Source organism: Coregonus lavaretus (genome assembly GCF_964263955.1).
Source record: "Coregonus lavaretus genome assembly, chromosome: 8".
Classification (NCBI taxonomy): domain Eukaryota; kingdom Metazoa; phylum Chordata; class Actinopteri; order Salmoniformes; family Salmonidae; genus Coregonus; species Coregonus lavaretus.
The window spans coordinates 10,019,302-10,044,035 of record NC_139995.1 but is presented as its reverse complement, the minus strand read 5'-3'; the positions used below and the strand labels follow the sequence as shown (position 1 = coordinate 10,044,035).

The 24,734-nt window shown below is 40.5% G+C and overlaps 1 protein-coding gene across 1 annotated transcript; it reads right to left on the bottom strand.

Annotated features, from left to right (window-relative positions):
- Positions 1–43: 43 nt before the first annotated feature.
- Positions 44–16,247, bottom strand: LOC311134226 (CD9 antigen-like). Its single transcript, XM_084167835.1, has 8 exons — positions 16,029–16,247; positions 9,407–9,509; positions 6,313–6,410; positions 3,720–3,794; positions 3,497–3,592; positions 3,312–3,368; positions 1,830–1,913; positions 44–1,682 (listed from the first exon to the last, which is right to left on the bottom strand). The coding sequence occupies exons 1-8, from the start codon at positions 16,095–16,097 to the stop codon at positions 1,617–1,619; spliced, it is 648 nt and encodes a 215-aa protein (XP_084023961.1). The 5' UTR covers positions 16,098–16,247; the 3' UTR covers positions 44–1,616.
- Positions 16,248–24,734: the final 8,487 nt, after the last annotated feature.

The following is a 24,734-nucleotide window of genomic DNA, read 5'->3' as shown; positions in this document are numbered from 1 at the left end:
GGGAGATCCCAAACATCTTAAAAGAATAGAAACAGAACTTGTTCCCATTAGTGTTTTACTTTACAGGCAATTAAACAGCTACAAAATGGACATGCTGATAAAAGCATTCATTGGTTTCTTTGACATTTCTAGCATAAAATGGATCTACAACGTAGCCTACTGTGTGCGCACAAAATCTTAATGCCCACAAGAATTCACACACAATATACACTAACACACTGTAAAGGTTCACACGTTGCATGCTCTAATATAGATCACTCAGGACAATGCAAAAGGCATTTATCATCCAGAGTTCAGAAGGTTAGACATTTACAGAATGACAGTAATTCATAAATGTAGCCGCTTCCCTGACCCAGAACATGAATGACAATAGTTATTCAGAATGTCTGTCAAATTGAAACAGGCTCTTTTTGGATTGTAGGCCCACACTCCCAGCTCAAAGTTGCAGGGGGTACTTCTAGCAGAGCACTACTTTCCTAATGGGGGTAAGTGAGGGCAAAAACTATACAGGTTGTTAAAGTAAAATATGCAGCTGCAGTGAGGATAGGTCGCTTGGGCTTGTCTGTACAAAGATGCAACATTTAGGCATTTAGTGAGGAATGAAATGTATGCTGCAAGTCCCAACAACAGTTATGTAAAACTCTCAAGACTGGAGTTAAGGTTACTGACCTAAATTGCATACAACTTTAACAAGCAGATGGGTGACTACAGTAGCTCTGTACACACAATGAACCCTTAAATGGGCAATCTGCAAATGCTACATCCATTTTTGGACTTATATGTACCCATTGTTTCTTGAAGAATATAACTTATTAATGCCTCATTAACTTAGTTCAACTGTTGTACCCTACCAGAACCCCAAATATATGCTAGTTTTACTCCAATGTTTGTAAACAAACACTATATGGCCTCACAACATGGTTAAAACTATAATTTTATATAATGGATGGTCAGTCCTTGCATCCATAGTTCCATATGAATTTGAGTGGTTACATTTATTCAGCCCCATGCCTCAGCTTTTTACCGAAACGGGTGGGGAACACACTTTGTTATTGTTTCAACTGCTGATTGCCCTTTTAAGCTGAAGTTACCAAAAGACATTGAATAAATAAAGTTTAAAAACAGCACAAAAAAAGGAGTTTGTATTTACAGCAATGCTCCTCTGCCATCACATTGTTTCGTCAAAAAGGAAGACGTTACAAGTACATGGAATGCTAGCAGTGTTAGAAGAGGATGCGGAAAATGGGGAATGTCTCAGAGTACTTCCAAATCCTGAGCCATGTTGTGCTTGGAGAGGAGGAGCGCAGAGAGGGACCAGATATTTAGTTTACAGAGATGCCAGAGGAAAGAGAGATTGTCTGGTCCCACTGGCTCCACACAGTGCAGGCCTCTGTCTAGAGGATGGGGAAATCCTGGTGATATTCTGGGTGTGTGATATCACACCCACACCACCAAATTGACCCCATGGACTTGTATGTTTCTGTTTTTTTTTAAAGGCTCCCCTTTCCTCCAGCCCAGATGTGATGTAATCACAATGCCTGAATGAGGATGGGACAAGGGACTGGTGAGTCTGTGTTGGGCCTGCACGGTGGGAAGGGATGAGCTACTGGATCTTTCTAGATCACCTCCCTGTTGTTTCGAATTGCACAGCAGAGGACCATACTGAAGATCATACCAATGACCTGAGGAGAGAACAAAAACATCTATATTAGTAGGCTATAAGCTTGTAATACAGTTTTATGCAGTCTCATGTGTAACATATTGTAAATAATCATGAGTTACCATATGTAACATAATGTAATTTGTGCTAGTGTCAGTAAGATCCTTACCATTACTCCTGCTACACCAATCCCCACATATCCGATAATGTAGAGCTTTTCATTGAAAAAGCCCATTATTGCATTCAGACAGTCCTAGAAACACATAGCATATAGGATGTCACTTACAATACATTTATTCACTATTTCTTACAAAGTATATTAACCCTATGCTCTAAGCACAGCTAAAGGCACTACTGTACTATAACTAGCTTATAAAACTAGATTTTTCTTTTGTAATGTGAAATAAACACAACAGTAGGCCTACAGTAATGGCACTCAGTAGGGGACAAGCAGTAGGCCTATGGTAAAACAATGTTGTTTTTCAACATAGAGATAGAGGACTCATCTTTGTATCTGCCATTATAGCGTGTGACAGCATGGGTAGGGCCATTCCTACCATGCGGTGCCTTTTCTGTCCCCAGGAAATATCCCTTCTTGTTTAGTGTAAAATGTGGATTCCAAAAGGCTTGAAATATAAGCAGGTGTCCTTTACTTTAAATACACCAAAATATGGATCTTGAAAGGGCATTTTATGCATTTTGAACACTTTGTTTTCAGTGGATGTAGGCGTTTTTGACATGTCCCCGGGTGTTATTCATCAACTTCCACGAGAAATATAAGCCATAATTATTTTAGTTAAATTATCTCTTATTAATAACGTTTTTTCATGATTATTGTATTTATTATTTATTTAAGATTTTCTGTGTGTTCCTGATATCACGTTTACCCTGTTAATTTGTTGAAATTCTCAATTTAAGAAAACAACCCCTTTCTACAATGACACCACATTCAGGAAGCATCATAATTTATTTGGTGGGAAAACAATGGTGAAAAGCTAAATAAATATAAACTCTCTGTTGTATTTGTTGTTCCATGTTGTTAGTCTGTAGGTCCCACTCATACATTTCCACCCTGTTAGGCAAAATTATAGAGAAAATGTACCAAATTTCAAAATACTGTATGTTTGACAGAGAAGTGTTCGCCATTATGCTAGCTCAATCTTGTTCACTCACAGAGCTATCGCTAATTTATGTTCCAAATTTCCACCGTTAGGATTATGCACTTAACAGGTTGGAAAATGCACCAAAAGAAAGAATAAGTGCCTGACCAATATATTTTTCTGAAAGTCAAACATGTCCCTTTTCTGATAGAATTATATATATTTTTTAAGTCCCCTAAAGTCATGAGGTCCAAAAGCCATCGCATAGTATGAATGACCCGGCAGCACCAGAGGCAACCTCCATTTTGATGTAGTCAATTTTCTTCTTCACGATTTGCTGATACCTCCTGATGACCCGGTTGGACATGACTCCAACAGGGCAACCAGGAGGGATAGCCAATGAAGTTGGAAGTCCCACCCAGTTGACTAATTAAAATGGTGGAAGCCCTCAATGGCGATGCCCATACTAATAAGGCCTTTTGGCCACTAGAGGCCTCTATCATTCTCTATGGTATGATACTGCACCAGGAGAGCACAAAGAAGAGTTGTACCTTTGTGTCTTCATCAGCATCAGGACACAAAGGCATGGAGACACCACAGCAATTCAGCTACGGCAAAAAAAACATAGGATATCAAAAATAAATATTGTATATCAAAACATAGAAATGGACAACATTGACAGTGTGACATGATCATGTACATATGAGAGCATAAATAAAAATGTAGTTTAACTCACAACAGTGTGGTAAATTTCAGCTACAGCAGTGCTGTTGGAATTTTCAGAATTATCTGAAATAGATTCACTATAGAACTGTTGAACATCGTTGATGATCTAAAACATAGATTAAGGATTAAACAGTCATTCAAATAAGTCAGAGATCGAGATTGCAGTATAAATAAGTGGTTGTCTTTAATTCACGTTTAATAAAATATCGGAACACTGATTGAAGTGGATATACCTTGTCTTTGCTCATGAATCCAAACACACCTGCAGCAACCTCTGCACCAAAGATGACAAGAAGGAAGGCAAAGAACTGCAAAACAGAGAGGGCAGTGGTATCTTAATTCATAGCCTAGCATACAGTATCCTGTACATATGGCCAGGAGATTTCCCTGGGTCAGTAAGAACTCAGGGCCTTCAGTATGCTTATACAGTCGCTAGTGAAAGTCTACACACCCCTTGCATAATCTTCACATTTTGTAGCCTTAAAATGTAATCTACAAAGACATGTAATATGATATCTATTTCAACCGTTCTACACAACCGACTCCACATTTTCAAAGTGAAATCAAAATGAAAGTATTGTTGTGGCAGCATCATGTTATCGGCAGGAACTGGGGAGTGTCAGGGTTAAAATAAATATGAAAGGAGCAAAGCCCAGGTAAAGAGTTAGAGGAAAATCCACCTCAGTCTTCTGAAAACCTAACCCTGGGATATAGTTCTTTTTTTCACTTAACAGTGAACTTCAAAATGCATACTATGTTCAGTTGAAGTCGGAAGTTTACATACACCTTAGCCAAATACATTTAAACTCAGTTTTTCACAATTCCTGCCATTTAATCCTAGTAAAAATTAGGATCACCACTTTATTTGAAGAATGTGAAATGTCAGAATAATAGTAGAGAGAGTGATTTATTTCAGCTTTTATTTCTTTCATCACATTCCCAGTGGGTCAGAAGTTTACATACACTCAATTAGTATTTGGTAGCATTGCCTTTAAATTGTTTAACTTGGGTCAAACGTTTTGGGTAGCCTTCCACAAGCTTCCCACAATAAGTTGGGTGAATTTTGGCCCATTCCTCCTGACAGAGCTGGTGTAACTGAGTCAGGTTTGTAGGCCTCCTTGCTCGCACACACTTTTTCAGTTCTGCCCACAAACGTTCTATAGGATTGAGGTCAGGGCTTTGTGATGGCCACTCCAATACCTTGACTTTGTTGTCCTTAAGCCATTTTGCCACGACTTTGGAAGTATGCTTGGGGTCATTGTCCATTTGGAAGACCCATTTGCGACCAGGCTTAAACTTACTGACTAATGTCTTGAGATGTTGCTTCAATATATCCACATAATTTTCCTTCCTCATGATGCCATCTATTTTGTGAAGTGCACCAGACCCTCCTGCAGCAAAGCACCCCCACAGCATGATGCTGCCACCCCCGTGCTTCACGTTTGGGATGGTGTTCTTCGGCTTGCAAGCACCCCCTTTTTCCTCCAAACATAACGATGGTCATTATGGCCAAACAGTTCTATTTTTGTTTCATCAGACCAGAGGACATTTCTCTCTTTGTTATGGCGGTTTTGGAGCAGTGGCTTCTTCCTTGCTGAGTGGCCTTTCAGGTTACGTCGATATAGGACTTGTTTTACTGTGGATATAGATACTTTTGTACCTGTTTCCTCCAGCATCTTCACAAAGGTCCTTTGATGTTGTTCTGGGATTGATTTGCACTTTTCGCACCAATGTACGTTCATCTCTAGGAGACAGAACGTGTCTCCTTCCTGAGCGGTATGACGGCTCTGTGGTCCCATGGTGTTTATACTTGCGTACTATTGTTTGTACAGATGAACGTGGTACCTTCAGGCGTTTGGATATTGCTCCCAAAGGTTTAACAATTTTTTTTCTGAGGTCTTGGCTGATTTCTTTTTTTCTTTTTTTTTCCCATGATGTCAAGCAAAGAGGCACTGCGTTTGAAGGTAGGCCTTGAAATACATCCACAGGTACACCTCCATTTGACTCAAATGATGTCAATTAGCCTATCAGAAGATTCTAAAGCCATGACATCATTTTCTGGAATTTTCAAAGCTGTTTAAAGGCACAGTCAACTGGAATTGTGATACAGTGAATTCTAAGTGAAATAATCTGTCTGTAAACAATTGTTGGAAAAATTACTTGTGTCATGCACAAAGTAGATGTCCTAACCGACTTGCCAAAACGATAGTTTGGTAAGAAGAAATTTGTAAATGACTCCAACCTAAGTGTATGTAAACTTCCGACTTCAACTGTAATTACAAATCATGATGATTTTTTTATTTTTATTTTATTTCACCTTTATTTAACCAGGTAAGCCAGTTGAGAACAAGTTCTCATTTACAACTGCGACCTGGCCAAGATAAAGCAAAGCAGTGCGATAAAACCAACAACACAGAGTTACATATGGGGTAAACAAAACATAAAGTAAAAAATACAACAGAAAATATATATACAGTGTGTGCGAATGTAGTAAGTTATGGAGGTAAGGCAATAAATAGGCCATAGTGCAAAATAGTTACAATTTCGTATTAACACTGGAATGATAGATGTGCAAAAGATGATGTGCAAATAGAGATACTGGGGTGCAAATGAGCAAAATAAATAACAATATGGGGATGAGGTAGTTGGGGGGCTAATTTCAGAAAGGCTGTGTACAGGTGCAGTGATCGGTAAGCTGCTCTGACAACTGATGACACAACAGGTGGAACAGGTTATGATCTAATATGTACATTACATGAATGACCTTAGGTTATAGACACAACCTGAGGCTAGGCACCTAAGGTAAAACTCCTAGCAATTACCCACCAATGCAAGAAGACACTGTGACTCCTTCACAGCTCCACAGCAACCAAAGAATCCCACCAGCAACATGACCCCGCCTGCACCAATCAGGATGTACACAGCTGAGGAGTACATAGAGAGATACAGACAGACAGACAGACAGACAGAGACACATACAGATAAACAGAGAGAAAGAGAGAGCGAGAGAGCATTGAATCAACAGAGGTTGGCAGCATTAGGCAAGAGTGTTGCACATGGATACTACCATGCAGAAACACAATCTAACTACAAAGTAAAGTGTAGAAGTATCCAGTATGTAACACTATCTTCATGCTGACTTTCTGAACTGTAGGCTAAAATGAGTCACAGAGGGAAAATCCTAAAAGTGGTGAAAAGTCTCATCGTTAAAACAAGGTACTTTCCCACTTCAAAGTGCTCATTGCACATTATTCAAAGTTACTCTCGGTTGATTTGAATATATTTTACATACCCTGAATAGCAAAGTGTTGCTAAGGTAATCCAATGCTCCACTTTGCTGAATTTGCAGCAGTATATGTCTCTGAATATATGAGCGTTGTGTTGATGAGACAGATTACAGAGGCCTGTGGATGTCCTCATTAGCTGCTCCACCCCTGCCTGAGCAACAATACCACTCTCAACACAAGGAGCAGAGGAGAGACCATCATCACAGGTCAGGCCTAACAAAGACTCTGCTGGGGTAGCATCTGCTCTGAGACTGGTGTCACAGTCACCACAGCACTGTGGCTGGGATGGTGTCATCTCATCTCCCCTGTGATGTTCCCGCATGCCCCCCTCGGCCCAGCCCTCACTACCAGCCCTTCCCGGAGACAATGAAACAGTGCGACACTTAGATGATGATTCGGTAGAGTAATGGTACACCAGGGAAGTCCCCATGCTCAGTGTTTGGCTTAATCAACGACACAGGCGGCCTAATTAAACCACATGGGAGGTTGTTTTTGTTGTTTAAGAACAATAGACAGGAGGTGAAGTGAAGCGGTCTGCTGTGGCTGCTCTCTGGCTGGGGGAGGAAACTGGAAACGAGAGGATTGGCTAAGCTCAAAGCTGATCTCCTGCTTAGCGATGGAAAACATCATGAGACAAGACAGGCACCTTGCTTTACACAAACCAAAGCGGGCGACGTTGATAAAAGAGCCCTTCCATCCAAACACATGTACAGCTCCTTTTCAGTGTGTGCAATATCTAAGCATTTGCATTTCTGTGCTGCACCAACATTGGTGGAGGTTATTAATGGGCAATGCAAATATTTGAGCGTTTAGTGTGCAAATCGACTCATTCAGTAAGTACACTGCTCCCCATAGCCTTGTCTCAGCTTCCACAGACACAGAGGTGACATAATGGAAAGTGAATCATCAATAGGGAATGCTGCCTCCTTGCCCCTCTATGGTATCCCTGTCTAATTAGTCTTGTCTCCTCAGTACAACTGCTATAAGGTAACCTTTCCCTCTCATATTGTTCTTATGCTGCCAATATAATATTTATCTTGTATCCAAGGCTCCCTTGGACTATGACAAAACATGATCAATCTTAGTGCTATGTTTTTGCCCAAACATGTGTAACGTCTCCACATTAAATGTGAACTGAAATGGATCAGAATACAAGGTTATGCATGTATTGTTTGTTACAACCAATACAGAAAGCCTTATTGGATACAATTTTGAGTTTGGTTTATGATTTATGTTGCTGCTGCTCTATTGCTACCATTTCATTACTAATCAAAGCTTTCATCTGATGCTTAATGGGCTTTGCTTTTTGCTGTGTGTTGGTCATCACACTCACTATCTGCATACTGCTTGCTTTTCTGCAGAAAAGTCTAGGGGTCAAAATATATATGTTACACGATTCCCAATCCTTGTTTTATATAGCACATCTGTTTAGGACAGGTGATTGTTATACATTGCCTGGACATTACCAAACTCAAAAGTCACTATGTTGGTAGTAGCTCTCTTTGTACCACATGGTTTGGATGCCCAGGCAAGAGCTGGTATGGCATTTGCATTGAAAGCCAAAAGGAACTTATAGTGTTATCATAGCCAGCTACATTGCATACATCATCCCATCAGTGATGACACACAAACCCAAAAAGCTTGGGCATGTACCCAGCTCTTCTTTTACTGCATTTAACTAGGATTTAATAGAAAAGCTGCCATCAGATGTCGGTATCACAATGTGCAATGAATGATGCAATTTTTGATGATATCATGACTCTCTGGCTAATGGGAGGGGTGGTCGCTAGGAGACAGTCGCCTCAGAGCCCACCGAATGAGCTACAGCACCCTGAGGGCAGCAGCCAACTGGGTGAAGGCATGGTAGAGTTGGTAAAGTGAGTCACCATTTTAATCACGCTCTAAATGGGAGTAACAAGATCAGGCCGCATTCTACTCATGTCCATGTAGGAGACCAATTGAGAGAGAGGATATTATATGGAACACCGATAATTAATACTGAACGTTGAGGTCACTTGAAACACAAGACAGAGTCTTGGAATACATATACAATGGCTAATATAGATTGTGACATGACATGGGGCATTGTGTGAATATGATGTTATTTAAAGTGTAGTTTGCATTTAACCGGATGCTCAGGAAAATGCCCCTCCATGCACTTTCTCTTCAATTAGCTTTTGTGGGAAATATGCGTTTGTTGTTGCAGAAATAAACCTATTATTATGTCCTACAAGGGGATGACCCGCAGGCGTTTTAGTGTAACTCACTAATATTAGAATAATCCATAAAAAAATGGTTCCTGTCAAAAAGGTTCCTGTCATAGCGTATATGTTCCTATGGGAAAGAAACAAGAACAGGTTAGATTGATGGGAAATGTTCCAACAAACACAAAGATACCCACCCATTAAATACTGTACTTCAAACGTATTCCTACCTAAGTAAACGTTGTAGGTAGCTAGGCCATGTTAAGTACAAGGATATGTGCAAAACATTTTTGAAACGTAGCATTTTGCTATGGCTACGTTGTGCTATACTGACCACGATGCTGGTAACAGTACAATAATTCCAATAGAACCAGTGGGGAGGGTGTTCAGCTGGTCTGGGGTCCTGGTCTGACTGTGGACTGGACTCACCTATAAAGAAGGTCTCGGGGGCTCCCTCTCCATTCAGGAGCTGGACTGTCTTTGGGTCAAACCTCAGCCATAATCCCACTGCCAACACCAACGAGCCACACAGCTGGGGAGCAGAAAATCACCAACCAAAAGGAACTTATAGTGTTATCATAGCCAGCTACATTGCAATATTTACTGCATAACATTTAGTGGAAATACATCAATCCTCAACATACCGGGAATATTCACTGAATAACAATGTAACACATTAGCAATCAATTAACACATTTTGCACAATATTGTATAGTTTACACAAATGTGTATTTTGTCATCATAAACCTTGACCTTTTTTAAAGCGTCATGTTGCATACTATAGATGTGAGATACTGTACAGACCGACTAGTGTCTATGAACATTGTCTAGTCTTGACCTGACCTTGAGATCAGGACATGGCACAGCATTGGTCCCCTTGAGAGCTTAAATAGAATAACCCATTGATTGAAACCCAGTAACACAAGGTGGTGTCACCCATGACTCCATGTGACTCTGTCACATGTACCATCTGGCCTTTTGTAAAGGCCTGGGCAGATACTCTTGGGCAGATACTCTTCAATAAAATGTTTTACTCTGAAAACAACAATGACCGTCAAACAGGCTGTTTTCATGAACATTCAGTATAAAAATAATTGACTTCACAACTAACATTGGCTACAGTGGTGTTTGTCAGACCATGAGACATCCCTAAAATCTGTCTGTAGCATTTACATTACATTTTAGTCATTTAGCAGACGCTCTTATCCAGAGCGACTTACAGTTAGTGCATACATTTTTCATACTGGTCCCCCGTGGGAAACAAACCCACAACCCTGGCGTTGCAAGCACCATGCTCTACCAACTGAGCTACAGGAGGAAAGATGAGACTCTTACGAGGGTGTTCTTCGTTTTTCTCCATGACTCCCACAAGCGGCACGGGACTTGTCTGAAGTCGGTACCGCCGATCTGCCAACTTTTGTCTGTAGTATCCAAACAGTTTGGGCTACACACTAATATAGCCCCTCTATGTTTTGCTCTTGGACGCCCACAAGCCTCGTCTGAAGGTAGCCCGGTACCAGGTAGAATAATGTATGGAAGTATACGTATAAGGAAATAGTTTAGTGCCAAAGAAAAGGAGTTAAATATGGGTAAAAAATATATATAATTGTCCTGATCTCTCAGATATAGGACAGACACTTTAAAACTAACGTTATTTTAATTTATTTTTTGCCCATCTGTTTATCCATGTATGAATCTGGTATTCAATGCATTTCTATGGACTAATAGCAGTAAGGCCAAATTCAATGTTTCATCAATAAAACAATTACATGGTCCCGTGTAGCTCAGTTGGTAGAGCATGGCATTTGCAATGCCAGGGTTGTGGGTTCGATTCCCACGGGGGGCCAGTATGAAAAAAAAAAATGTATGCACTCACAAACTTTAAGTCGCTCTGGATAAGAGCGTCTGTAAAATGCAAATATATTTTTTAAATACCTAAAGGGGTCCTACAATTCCAAATCAAATAGCTAACTGATACTTGGTATGACCATCTTAAAACCATTTCATATGTTAGCTTACTAGAACCATACACTACCCCCCCCCCCCCCCCCCCCCCATTGGCACTGTACCCCAAACTGACGCTGTACATTTCTCCTGTCCACTACGACCCGCCCTCTTTGGCTCGTCTCATAACGCCCCTGCTTTTTGTCTCTTAACTGGGCACAAAAGGGCTGCTGTCTGACAAATTGACACCACTCTTCCCAGACTTGCAAAAAGAAAGTCACATCACAGTGCCAACTTGTACGAGGGAGGGGGATAGGAAATATGGTGGGCCATCATAGCTACATTATGTTCGGAATGTAGCAACAAACTGTAGTTCTGCAAGACGTTCAGTAGGCTTATGCTATATGTATACACTGTCAAATATTTCCTGTAAAATGTACAGTAACTTCCTGGCAGCGATTGGCCAAAATGTGTACTGTAATATAATTTACAGTACCAAGTCATTTACTGTAATCTAATTTACAGTATAAATTACAATTACAGCATATTACTGTTATAACCCAGTGACATATTACCCAGTGTTCTTTACAAGTTATAATTTTTACATTTTGGTCACTTAGCGGGCGCTCTTGTCCCTTAGCAACTTACAGTTGGTGCATTCAACCAAGGTTGATAAAAAAAAACACATAGGCCGATCATAGTCATAGCAAGTTAAATGTTTCTGTAACCGTTTATGAAAATGTTGTTGTAGTTAAGGATACACTGGTCTTCAAAATAATTATAATTACAACAATATATCTTATGATCTCTGGATTGTGCCAATACATTACTGAGATATTGACGGGAACTTGATGCCAGCTTCCTTCCTGTAAGTTACTATAATGTCAAAGTAATGAACCACACTACAATACTGTAAAAGTGACTAATAAACTGTAAGAAAGTACTTTTTTCACAGTATTTTACAAGGGATTGGAGCAAGCAGGTTGGCTGCTAGGCATTTGTATAGTACAGCATATTAATGAATACTATGCGTTTTAAATCACTTACAATTTTTGAGGCCTAAACAAAGGCTTCCAAACTGGTTGTGATTACAGGGTAAAACAGATCAAAGGGAAATGGTTAAATATTCAACCATTAAATGTTTAAGACCAGCTGCCACTCTGATCTGTCCCCTATATACAGTGGGGAGAACAAGTATTTGATACACTGCCGATTTTGCAGGTTTTCCTACTTACAAAGCATGTAGAGGTCTGTAATTGTTATCATAGGTACACTTCAACTGTGAGGGATGGAATCTAAAACAAAAATCCAGAAAATCACATTGTATGATTTTTAAGTAATTAATTTGCATTTTATTGCATGACATAAGTATTTGATCACCTACCAACCAGTAAGAATTCCGGCTCTCACAGACCTGTTAGTTTTTCTTTAAGAAGCAATCCTGTTCTCCACTCATTACCTGTATTAACTGCACCTGTTTGAACTCGTTACCTGTATAAAAGACACCTGTCCACACACTCAATCAAACAGACTCCAACCTCTCCACAATGGCCAAGACCAGAGAGCTGTGTAAGGACATCAGGGATAAAATTGTAGACCTGCACAAGGCTGGGATGGGCTACAGGACAATAGGCAAGCAGCTTGGTGAGAAGGCAACAACTGTTGGCGCAATAATTAGAAAATGGAAGAAGTTCAAGATGACGGTCAATCACCCTCGGTCTGGGGCTCCATGCAACATCTCACCTGGTGGGGCATCAATGATTATGAGAAAGGTGAGGGATCAGCCCAGAAATACACAGCAGGACCTGGTCAATTACCTTAAAAGAGCTGGGACCACAGTCTCAAAGAAAACCATTAGTAACACACTACGCCGTCATGGATTAAAATCATGCAGCGCCCCTGCTCAAGCCAGCGCATGTCCAGGCCCATCTGAAGTTTGCCAATGATCATCTGGATGATCCAGAGGAGGAATGGGAGAAGGTAATGTGGTCTGATGAGACAAAAATATAGCTTTTTGGTCTAAACTCCACTCGCCGTGTTTGGAGGAAGAAGAAGGATGAGTACAACCCCAAGAACACCATCCCAACCGTGAAGCATGGAGGTGGAAACATCATTATTTGGGGATGCTTTTCTGCAAAGGGGACAGGACGATTGCACCGTCTTGAGGGGAGGATGGATGGGGCCATGTATCGCGAGATCTTGGCCAACAACCTCCTTCCCTCAGTAAGAGCATTGAAGATGGGTCGTGGTTGAGTCTTCCAGCATGACAATGACCCGAAACACACAGCCAGGGCAACTAAGGAGTGGCTCCGTAAGAAGCATCTCAAGGTCCTGGAGTGGCCTAGCCAGTCTCCAGACCTGAACCCAATAGAACATCTTTGGAGGGAGCTGAAAGTCCGTATTGCCCAGCGACATCCCCAAAACCTGAAGGATCTGAAGAAGGTCTGTATGGAGGAGTGGGCCAAAATCCCTGCTACAGTGTGTACAAACCTGGTCAAGACCTACAGGAAACGTATGATCTCTGTAATTGCAAACAAAGGTTTCTGTACCAAATATTAAGTTCTGCTTTTCTGATGTATCAAATACTTATGTCATGCAATAAAATGCAAATTAATTACTTAAAAATCATACAATATGATTTTATGGATTTTTGTTTTAGATTCCATCTTTCACAGTTGAAGTGTACCTATGATAAAAATTACAGACTTCTACATGCTTCGTAAGTAGGAAAACCTGCAAAATCGGCAGTGTATCAAATACTTGTTCTCCCCACTGTACATGTAACTGTTGGAGAACCACTACCACATCAGTTAAATTCGTACAACATTCTTACTAACGGGTGCAACAAATATAGCCTCTTACAAGACACACCTCAAAATATGTTAATGAGTCAGAAACATCAATACCATGCACTCACTATTAGTGATGTTATGTTTGATACTGGAGCTCTGATGTATGCGTCGAAATTGCTAACGCCTTGAATACACCTACAGCGTCATTGCTCTAAATGGTACGCAGCATCATCTGGATATGTGTGCAACAAAAGTTCAATATTCACCTTCTGCTACTATTTCTGTCAAGCTGTCTACACATATAATTTGATGCATGTTCGATAAATCCAACGTATGCACCACACAGAACACACTGCAACTGCCTCTGCAACGCAATGCTGCAAGGCACACAGTGTTCCATTGGAAATTAATGTACTTCTGGTGTACCAAAACGCAATGACGCTGTTGGTGTGATCGAGGCGTAACTTCGAAGCAGTGCGCCAATGTGTGTATGACTTTATCAGAAGTACGTCATCAGCTTCGTTTGATCACGTGCTTTTTCAAACCATGTGTTGCAAAATGCGAGATCCCACTGATTTCACCTTGGTTCCAGTGCTTTGTTCGATTAAGCTGCTTTCAAACACCAACCTTAACTGCATAACGTACTTATACATATAGCTAGGATTTTGTACATGTAATTCACCTGACTGGTAGCTTAGAAGGTAGAGTAGGGGACATGAGGGTATGAGGTTGAATCCTGTTTAAAGCACACTAGTTTGAAAATACTTTTATGTGAAACCACACATTCTGCGCTCTTGTTCAAATAATTCATTTTATTTAGAATAAGCTTGTCTAAAGCATCCTAAATAATGCCATAGATTGAGTTTTGAAAAATAGTAAACTTGAAGGCAAAAAAGGGAGGATGTAAGATGCAATCCAACTGATTGTAGGCTATTAAAGCCAATGACTTACTGCTGTGCCACGGAGTTTTGATGAAATCAGTGGAGAAAAAACCCCCGCTATCTGATAATCACACGTTGCTATTTATTGCTGACCAGCAGATGTAACAGTGTGCATTGCGAACGGATAATGAAGCTCAGAGTAATGAACCTATTTTCGACACAATTGGCTGGAAAAACTCAATGTTTCAGGAAGCTTTGTTTCCCATCACTACTCACTAGTGTCCAAAAGGTTTCCAAAAAATGCAGTACAGTACTGTATTCTGAATTACAGTAAATTACTGCCAGCAGTTAATGTAAATTTTCAGGACAAGGTTTGTAGAATTCGTTAAATACAGTATATTACTGTATCCTGTGGATGTACAGCATTCTCACTCACCAGTGTATCAAATACAGCCTCTTACAAAGCAAGCCCTAAAATATGTTAATCTGCAGAGACTCGTTCCCCGCCCACAATACTTTCCCACAATGCACCATAATGAATTCTCTAAAACACATTTGTAGTATTTATTGTGCATTCTACAGTGTTTTACTGTTGAAATTAGAGAAACTTCATACAGTGTAAATCACAACAGTGTCTACTGCAAACTATGCATACTGCTGTAATAGCTGTTGAAATTGTACAATTGCATAAACCATTACATTAATATTTAAATAACATTTTATGTGGAGGTTAATTCACACTTTGTGTTGACAATAAACATGAAGTTCAGTCAGTCCAGTTAAGGACTGTGACCTCAGAATCTCAAATACAGATGTAATAATCCTGCTGCAACAGGATTTGAACATTTAGTTCATTAGTCCAGTTGCTTGGTCAGTGGTAAGGCTATAAATGAGACAAAAATAGTCTACTTCAAAAGTGCAATACTGTTAATATAACCAAGTGTTAGTGCGGGTTTTCAGTAAATGTACGTAAATCATGAAGCTCATACGCAAATTCTCAACAAAAGAGTGATCAAACTAAAATCATACCATCTGTATCTGGAGGGAGGCGAGTCGTGGTTAAATGAGTTATCATGAGAACATGTCCTTGAAGTCATGTAATATAACGTGTGTGTGCGTGCGTGGTTTGGTAAGAATGTTCTATCTCAGCCATCAAATAAGAGAATACGATTATATTTGGTAACAACATGCTTCCGTGAAAATGAGTTACGTTGATAAAAATCCGACAACAATAGAAGAAATTAACTTTCCCTCCGGACCGGGAGAAGAATAGAAATGAATCGGCTACAGCAGCGTGAGAGATGCACTTGCTGCAAAAAGCATCTGCAATGTATGAAGAGTCACTATAAATCACGATCAATTCTGCACACATGCAACGATGTTTATGATTGAATAAATGTATATTAATGGATCGGTAGTAGGATCAACACTTACCCAGAATATGAAGTTGAAAACTAAAAGGAGATATTTCACGCATTTCATCCCACCTTGCACTTTACTCATGATTCTATGAATCCGTCTCTAATACGACCAATAAAATTATGACAATAAGACAGTGAGACTTTGTTCTACATGTGGGTTGGAAATGACTGGTCTTTGACATCAACAATAGTCTACAAACCGCGCTGCAATCTCAAAATGACAACATTGGAGAAGCTTTACACTCGTTGTAGGACCGCCCATTTCCGTCATTGGTTTATGAGTGGTACAAATTAATCAGATGGCAAAAATGCGAAGACATTTTGTTCATCAGTCACTATTGACAAAATAGTTTGTTGAACAAGTTTTGATACATAAGAAATATTGGTGGTATTGAATTTCCACCAAATATATGATTGTAAAATAATACAATGTGCTAGCATATGATTCAGAGATACTGGGTGAAAATCTAAATCAAACCACATTTTATTGGTCGCATCGCATACACATATTTAGCAGATGTTACTTGTGGGTGTAGCGAAATGCTTATGTTCCTAGCTCCAACAGTGCAGTAATATCTAACAATACAAAACAATACACGTAAATATAAAAAGTAAAATAATGGAATTAAGAAATATAGAAATATTAGGACGAGTAATGTCAGAGTCTGGAATATATATATATATATATATATATATATATATATATATATATATATAGACGTTATGGACAGGATATGGATAGAATATGTAGTATATCTGTAGAATATGTGGGGTAGAATAGTATATGTACAGTAATAGTTATATAGGATAGGCCTTGACTACATTTACATTTACATTTACATTTACGTCATTTAGCAGACGCTCTTATCCAGAGCGACTTACAAATTGGTGCATTCACCTTATGACAGAATAAGACTATGACTAGACTATGACCAGAATACAGTATGTACATATGAAGTGGGTAAAACAGTATGTAAACATTATTAAAGAGACCAGTGTTCAATGACTCTATGTACATAGGGCAGCAGTCTCTAAGGTGCAGGGTTGAGGACCGGGTGGTAGCCGGTTAGTGACAGTGACTAAAGTTCAGGCCAGGGTACTGGGCAGAGGCTGACTAGTGGTGACTATTTAACAGTCTGATGGCCTTCAGATAGAAGCTGTTTTTCAGTCTCTTGGTCCCAGCTTTGATGCACCTGCACTGACCCCGCCTTGTAGATGGTAATGGGGTGAACAGGCCATGGCTCGGGTGGCTGAGGTCCTTGATGATCTTCTTGGCCTTCCTGTGACACCAGGTGCCGTAAATGTCCTGGAGGACAGGCAGTGTACCCCAAATGATAAGTTGGGCAAACCACACCACCCTCTGCAGAGCCCTGCGGTTGCGGACGGTGCAGTTATTATAACCGCGATCGATAAAAGACAGTACTGCGCAGCCGTCTTCATCGACTTGGCCAAGGCTTTCGACTCTGTCAACCACCGCATTCTAATTGGCAGACTAAATAGCCTTGGTCTCTCAAATGACTGCCTCGCCTGGTTCACCAACTACTTCTCAGATAGAGTTCAATGTGTCAAATCGGAGGGCCTGTTGTCTGGACCTCTGGCAGTCTCTATGGGGGTGCCACAGGGTTCAATTCTCGGGCTGACTCTATTCTCTGTGTATATCAATGATGTTGCTCTTGCTGCTGGTGATGCTCGGATCAACCTCTATGCGGACGACACCATTTTGTATACATCTGGCCCTTCATTGGACACTGTGTTAACAAACCTCCAAACGAGCTTCAACGCCATACAACACTCCTTCCGTAGCCTCCAACTGCTCTTAAACACTAGTAAAACTAAATGCATGCTCTTCAACCGAACGCTGCTTGCACCCGCCCACCCGACTAGAATCACTACTCTCGGCGGGTCTGACCTAGAGTATGTGGACAACTACAAATACCTAGGTGTCTGGTTAGACTGTAAACTCTCCTTCCAGACTCACATTAAGCAACTCCAATCAAAAGTTAGATCTAGAATCGGCTTCCTATTTCGCAACAAAGCCTCCTTCACTCATGCTGCCAAACATGACCTCGTAAAACGGACTATCCTACTGATCCTTGACTTCGGCGATGTCATTTACAAAATAGCCTCCAACACTCTACTCAGCAAATTGGATGTAGTCTATCACAGTGCCATCCGTTTTGTCACCAAAGCCCTGTATACTACCCACCATTGTGACCTGTACGCTCTTGTTGGCAGGCCCTCACTACATATTCGTCGCCAAACCCACTGGCTCCAGGTCATCTATAAATCACTGCTAGGCAAATCCTTGTCTTATCTTAGCTCACTGGTCACCATAGCAATACCCACCCGTAGTCTGCGCTCCAGCAGGTATATCTCACTGGTCATCCCCAAAGCCAACACCTCCTTTGGCCACCATTCCTTCCAGTTTTCTGCTGCCAATGACTGGAACGAACTGCAAAAATCTCTGAAGCTGGAGACTCTTATCTCCCTCACTAACTTTAGGCGTCAGTTGTCAGAGCAGCTTACCGATCACTGCACCTGTACACAGCCCATCTGTAATTAGCCCATCCAACTACCTCATCCCCATATTGTTATTTATTTTGCTAATTTGCACCCCAGTATCTCTATTTGCACATCATCTTTTGCACATCTATCATTCCAGTGTTAATACGAAATTGTAACTATTTTGCACTATGGCCTATTTATTGCCTTACCTCCATAATTTACTACATTCGTACACACTGTATATATATTTTCTGTTGTATTTTTGACTTCATGTTTTGTTTATAATATAAAAATATGCCATTTAGCAGACGCTAAAATCCAAAGCGACTTACAGGCATGCGTGCATAATTTTTTTGGGTGTATGGGTGGTCCCAGTTGTAAATGAGAACTTGTTCTCAACTGGCTTACCTGGTTAAATAAAGGTGAAAAAAATAAATAAAAGAGTTGCTGTACCAGGCGGTGATACAGCACTACAGGATGTTCTCAATGGTGCATCTGTAGAAGTTTGTGAGGGTCTTAGGGGCCAAGACACATTTATTTAGCCTCCTGAGGTTTAAGAGGCACTGTTGCGCCTTCTTCACACAGCTGTCTGTGTGGATGGACCATTTCAGATTGTCAGTGATGTGTACGTCAAGGAACTTGAAGCTTTTCACCAGTGGTGTACTACTTAAGTCGATTTTTTGGGTATCTGTACTTTACTTTACTATTTATATTTTTGACAACTTTTACTTTAACTTCACTACATTTCTAAAGAAAATAATGTTCTTTTTATTCCTTACATTTTCCCTGACACCCAAAAGTCCTCGTTATATTTTGAATGCTTAGCAGGACAGGAAAATGGTCCAATTCACACACGTATCAAGTGAACATCCCTGGTCGTCCCTACTGCCTCTGATCTGGCAGAGTCACTAAACACACATGCTTAGTTTGTAAATGATGTCTGAGTGTTGGAGTGTGCCGATGTCTATCTGTAAATAAAAAAATTAACAAGAAAATGGTGCCGTCTGGTTTGCTTAATATAAGGAATTTGAAATGATTTATAATTGTACTTTTACTTTTGATACTTAAGTATATTTGAGCAATTACATTTACTTTCGATACTTAAGTATATTTAAAACCAAATACTTTTAGATTTTTACTCAAGTAGTATTTTACTGGGTGACTTTCACTTTTACTTGAGTTATTTTCTATTAAGCTTTCTCTTTACTTTTACTCAAATATGACAATTGGGTACTTTTCCCCAAACTGCTTTTCACCTTCTCCACTGCGGCCCCGTCGATGTGGATGGAGGCGTGCTCCCGCTACTGTCTCCTGAAGTCCACGATCAGCTCCTTTGATTTGTTGACGTTGAGGGAGAGGTTATTTTCCTGGCACCATTCTGCCAGGGCCCTCACCTCCTCCCTGTAGGCTGTCTCATCATTGTTGGTAATCAGGCCTACCATTGTTATGTCGTCTGTAAACTTGATGATTGAGTTGGAGATGTGCATGGCCACGTAGTCACGGGTGAACATGGAGTACAGGAGGGGGCTGAGCACGCACCCTTGTGGGGCCCCTGTGTTGAGGATCAGCGTAGTGGAGGTGTTGTTTCCCACCTTCACCACCGGGGGGCGGCCCGTCAGGAAGTCCAGTACCCAGTTGCACAGTGCGGGATTCAGACCCAGGGCCCGAGCTTAATGATGAGCTTGGAGGGTACTATGATGTTGAAGGCTGAGCTGTAGTCAATTAACAGCATTCTTACATAGGTATTCCTCTTGTCCAGAGGGAGCAAGACGTCATGCCCGTGATGTGGCTGGTTTTCCCTTTATAATCAATTATTGTCTGGAGTCCCTGTCACATACGTCTCGTGTCTGAGCCATTGAATTGCGATTCCACTTTGTCTCTTTACTGACCTTTTGCCTGTTTGATTGCCTTACGGAGGGCATAACTGGACTGTTTGTACTCGTCCATGTTCACAGTCACCTTGCCGTGTTTACGGCTAATGCTGCCATCTATCCAGTGGCGACCCGTCATTCAGAGCCCCACCAGTTTTGAGCCCCACCTGTTGAGCTATAAAAAATAAAAAAAATGGCCTGTTTTGTATATTATTTTGGCATTAATACTGGTCACATATCAGTTTGCAAACAATGTAAAAAAATATATATATGTTTTGCTTTCTTGAGTAAGGCAGCTCCAAAATGCAGGTGTTTCCGCCTAGGTCAGTGCTTTCTGTGGTGGTGTGGCAGCCAGTGGAAAATACGGAACGTAGGTATTGGTAATGTTCTCTAGTTGCGCCGTGATTGGCTCAGTGTTCTGTCACTCAGGGGGACACTACGTCACCTAAAAGTCTACGGGGAGAGCTCGAAAAATCAAGCTCCTTGGGTGCTGCCATAGATTTACATTAGAAGTGCCCATCCAAGAAGGCTCAAGGTCATTGGCTACAGATAAAATAACGTCAAATCACGTTATATCTACCGTAGCTTTGATTGGACTGATCATATCAACGTCATACTTTCAAAATCTTAGCTAGCAAGCTAGACAAGGAGTCATCATCATGAATCAAGTCGACAATCTACTGGCAAATCCTTTTCAATCCTTGTCATATGAAGATAAATTATAGATAAAACGTATCGGTGCTCATCGGCCATTGGACATTACACAACAAGTTGGAAATCGCAAATTCAACAATGAGTGGTTTGGAAGGAATCCCTGGCTAACTGCAAGCGTTCAAAGCAATCACTATCCTGCTACTCAGTGGAGTGGGTGTGTGGTCGAAGTGTGTGTTTAAGGGTCTCTTTTCCAAGCTTAAAAGGATAAACATTCATATACAACACCATGGGCCAGAAAAGGTTGAATCCAGCATGACCTCTGCCACGTTCAAAACAACTGAAAACTTGGAACTGGGAAATCTCAGACTTCACAGTGAGTTCAAGACAACTGGGAATTCTGAAAAAAACGAGCTACGACTGGGAAAATACATTTTTAACAGTCATTCAACTCGGAATTCCAAGTCGGGAACTCGGGCCTCTTTCTAGAGTTCCGACCTGAAGATCACTGACGTCATGATTCGACCTTGTTTTTTTCAGAGTTCCCAGTTGTCTTGAAAGCACCATAAATCCAATCCAGAGAATGCCAGACTTTGATGACAAAGTTTGATGACAAAATTTGCCCACAAGAAGGATCGCCGCGCCACCTTCCTGTTCATGTGAGCACAGAACATCAAGGTGAGTCCAAAAATGTATTGTATGCTGCTGCATAATGATGTAATATGCCAGGGAGATATGTATACTGTAGCTAAGAAAGTAATACTAAGTGTATGTTGTGTAGTAAGCTGTTAGTAGCCCATGTGCCTCACCCTAATAATTTGGTCCCTTTTCCCCTCATAACTTAGCCTACTGTTCTGACTTGGTGGTGCACATGTAGCCTATAGCCAGTTTTAGAGAAATGTAATCATTGAATATTGTAAGAGCTTTCATTGTCTGCTTATATGCCCCCTTTATTTATCCTACGGTTCTGACTTGGTGTACAGGGAGAGTACTGTAAGAACGGCGCACGTTCTGAATTCTGTTGCTGTACATTTCAAAAGTGCTGAACAAATAGTTATATTGACTACGTCTGTCCTAGCTCGCTCATTAATGTCTTAATTGAAATTACGGATTGCCTCTTATCCGCTCGTCGTTCCCTTATGCCATAGTTTGTACATCTCAATTGTCAGTAGAAACCACATTTGTTTAAGCAAGTCAGCCATATCAGCTATGTTTTTAAAAAAAGGCAGTAAATGAGGCTGAATGAACTGTTTCGCTGCCAGACAAGGCTCCGCTGATAGCCAGGTGTAGCGGTGGTAAGGATTCACTCCATGGTGCTGAAAAGAAAGCTCTGCTGTTGGGACAGCTTTAGGTAGGCCCTAACAGTTTGTGGGCACCGTTTGTACCCGTTATAGTGCAATTCATGTATTGTTTAGTGTTGTGTTGTGTTGTATAGTGGCTTTGCTGGCATGCATCTACCAAGATTTACATTCTAAAATCGCCACTGCATCTATCCACGGTTATTGGTTTGGATAGGTTGTCATCGTCACAGTAGGAACAACATCCCCTATGCATGTCCTAATGAACTCAGTCACCGAGTCAATGTTATTCTCAGAGGCAACCCGCAAAATATCCCAGTCCGCGTGATCAAAACTGCCATATCATTGTTTAATTCAGCCAAATGATATATATATATATATATATATATATATATATATATATATATATATATATATATATATATATATATATATTTTTTTTTACAGTTAAGTTATCTTTTGTTTTATTTTCATTGTAAGACTAGGAGAGGAACTCTAAACTTGTATTCTTTGGGTCTCTTGTCCATGGGTATGAAGGAGGTCAAGCAGTTGTGGCAGTGAAGGTCAAAGCTATAGTATCTCTGCTCACTTTGTTTTGACTGTGTGTTGGTTGAAAGGAGGTAAACAGTGACCCCTTCTGGCTCTGTGTCAGAATGGCTGCTTTCTCCAACTAGCCTGTGGATCAAAAAACTTAAACATTGTATTTCTCTCTGGTGAAGGACATGACAAATAACTGAAGCATTTATATTGGGTCATTACATAATGGTCAAATCCCTGTTTGACAAATATTTTTGAAACTAAATGTTTGTTGTTTTTCAACTAGGAATAGTTCCTGGTTATTAAATGTAACTAGCTGGTAAAGAAATGTTAGACATTTAGCAGACGCTCTTATCCAGAGCGACTTACAGTTAGTGAGTGCATACATTTTCATACTGGCCGTGGGAAACAAACCCACAACCCTGGCGTTGCAAGCGCCATGCTCTACCAACTGAGCTACAGGAGAAATCATGCATAGAGATTGTTGGTTTAACATTACTACTCTGAGAGGAGTTTGTGTTTGTCTTTACCTGTCCTTTTTCCATGACCAGAATCGTACCAGCGGTCTATGACAGTATGAATGGAATGGGCGATGGTCAGTGTAGTGCAGTCATTGAACTGTAGGGAGATTGTAGATCATCTTAAAGAACACCAGAGGGGAGTGTGGACATGTGGTTTACTTTCCACTATTCAATGTTGGCAAACCTTGTTTCAGGGTTTGGCTCTTCTTCAACTTTAAAACATCCCTTAAAAGGTCAGCCTTTCAAATATCACAGTGAAATAAAAATGCATTTGTGTGTGTATTTGAAATTAAGCGCAGTAGGCATGCTATTCGTCCAAATACAGTGTTAATAATAGATGTGGGAAACTGGGAGTTGCAATTGAGACAGCATTGGTTGTAGAACTATGGGTCAAAAATAGTAGTTTCAGATACATATTACTAGCCAATACGTCCTTGGTCTATACTTTGTCTGCATTCTTCACCAGCATGCCACTTAGGTTATGTAAACAAACACATCACCTCTACTTCCTCTGGAATTAACAGAACAAGGGCTCTGAAAACTACTCAGAAACAGTTGTGTACAGGTAATGGGACAAAAATGCTGGTCTGCTCTTATATTTCTGGCTTTGGGATAAAAGTATACTGTCTAACTATGACTTCTGTAAACTCTCAGACTGTAGATCAGTGTTCTTCAGTCCTAGTCCCAGGAAACCCACATGTATGCATGTTTTTGTTCCAGACAATAATTAAACTTGATTCAAAAAAGTGTTCCAAAAGGGTTCTTTGGCTGTCCCCATTGGAGAACCCTTTTTGGTTCCAGGTAAAACCCTTTTTGGTTCAATGTAGAACCATTTTGTGTTCCATGTAGAACCCTCTTTGAAAGGGTTCTACATGGAACCCAAAATGGTTCTACTTGGAACCAAAAGTGTTCTACCTGGAACCAACAAGGGTTCTTCAAAGGGTTCTCCTATGGGGACAGCTGAAGAATGCTTTTAGGTTCTAGATAGCACCTTTTTTTCTAAGAGTGTAATCATGGGCTTCATGATTAGTTGGACACATTGAACCAGGTGTGTTAGCACTGGGCTGGAAAACCCCCCAACAAATTCAAGTTTTATTTTCCATTAGTAAGTTTTGAATAAATACATATGCCACACATAATACATTAAATACATATGCCACATACATTAAATACATATTTATCTGTGTAAACTTTCATAATATACAATACATACATTACAACAAGTCAGACCATGTGGGTCTTTTCAGGCTTAGGGTTGAAGACCAGTACTGTAGCTCGCTCCAAAGATGTGACCTCATTGCTCTGTGGTTAACCTGACCTTTTTTAGTGTTTACAC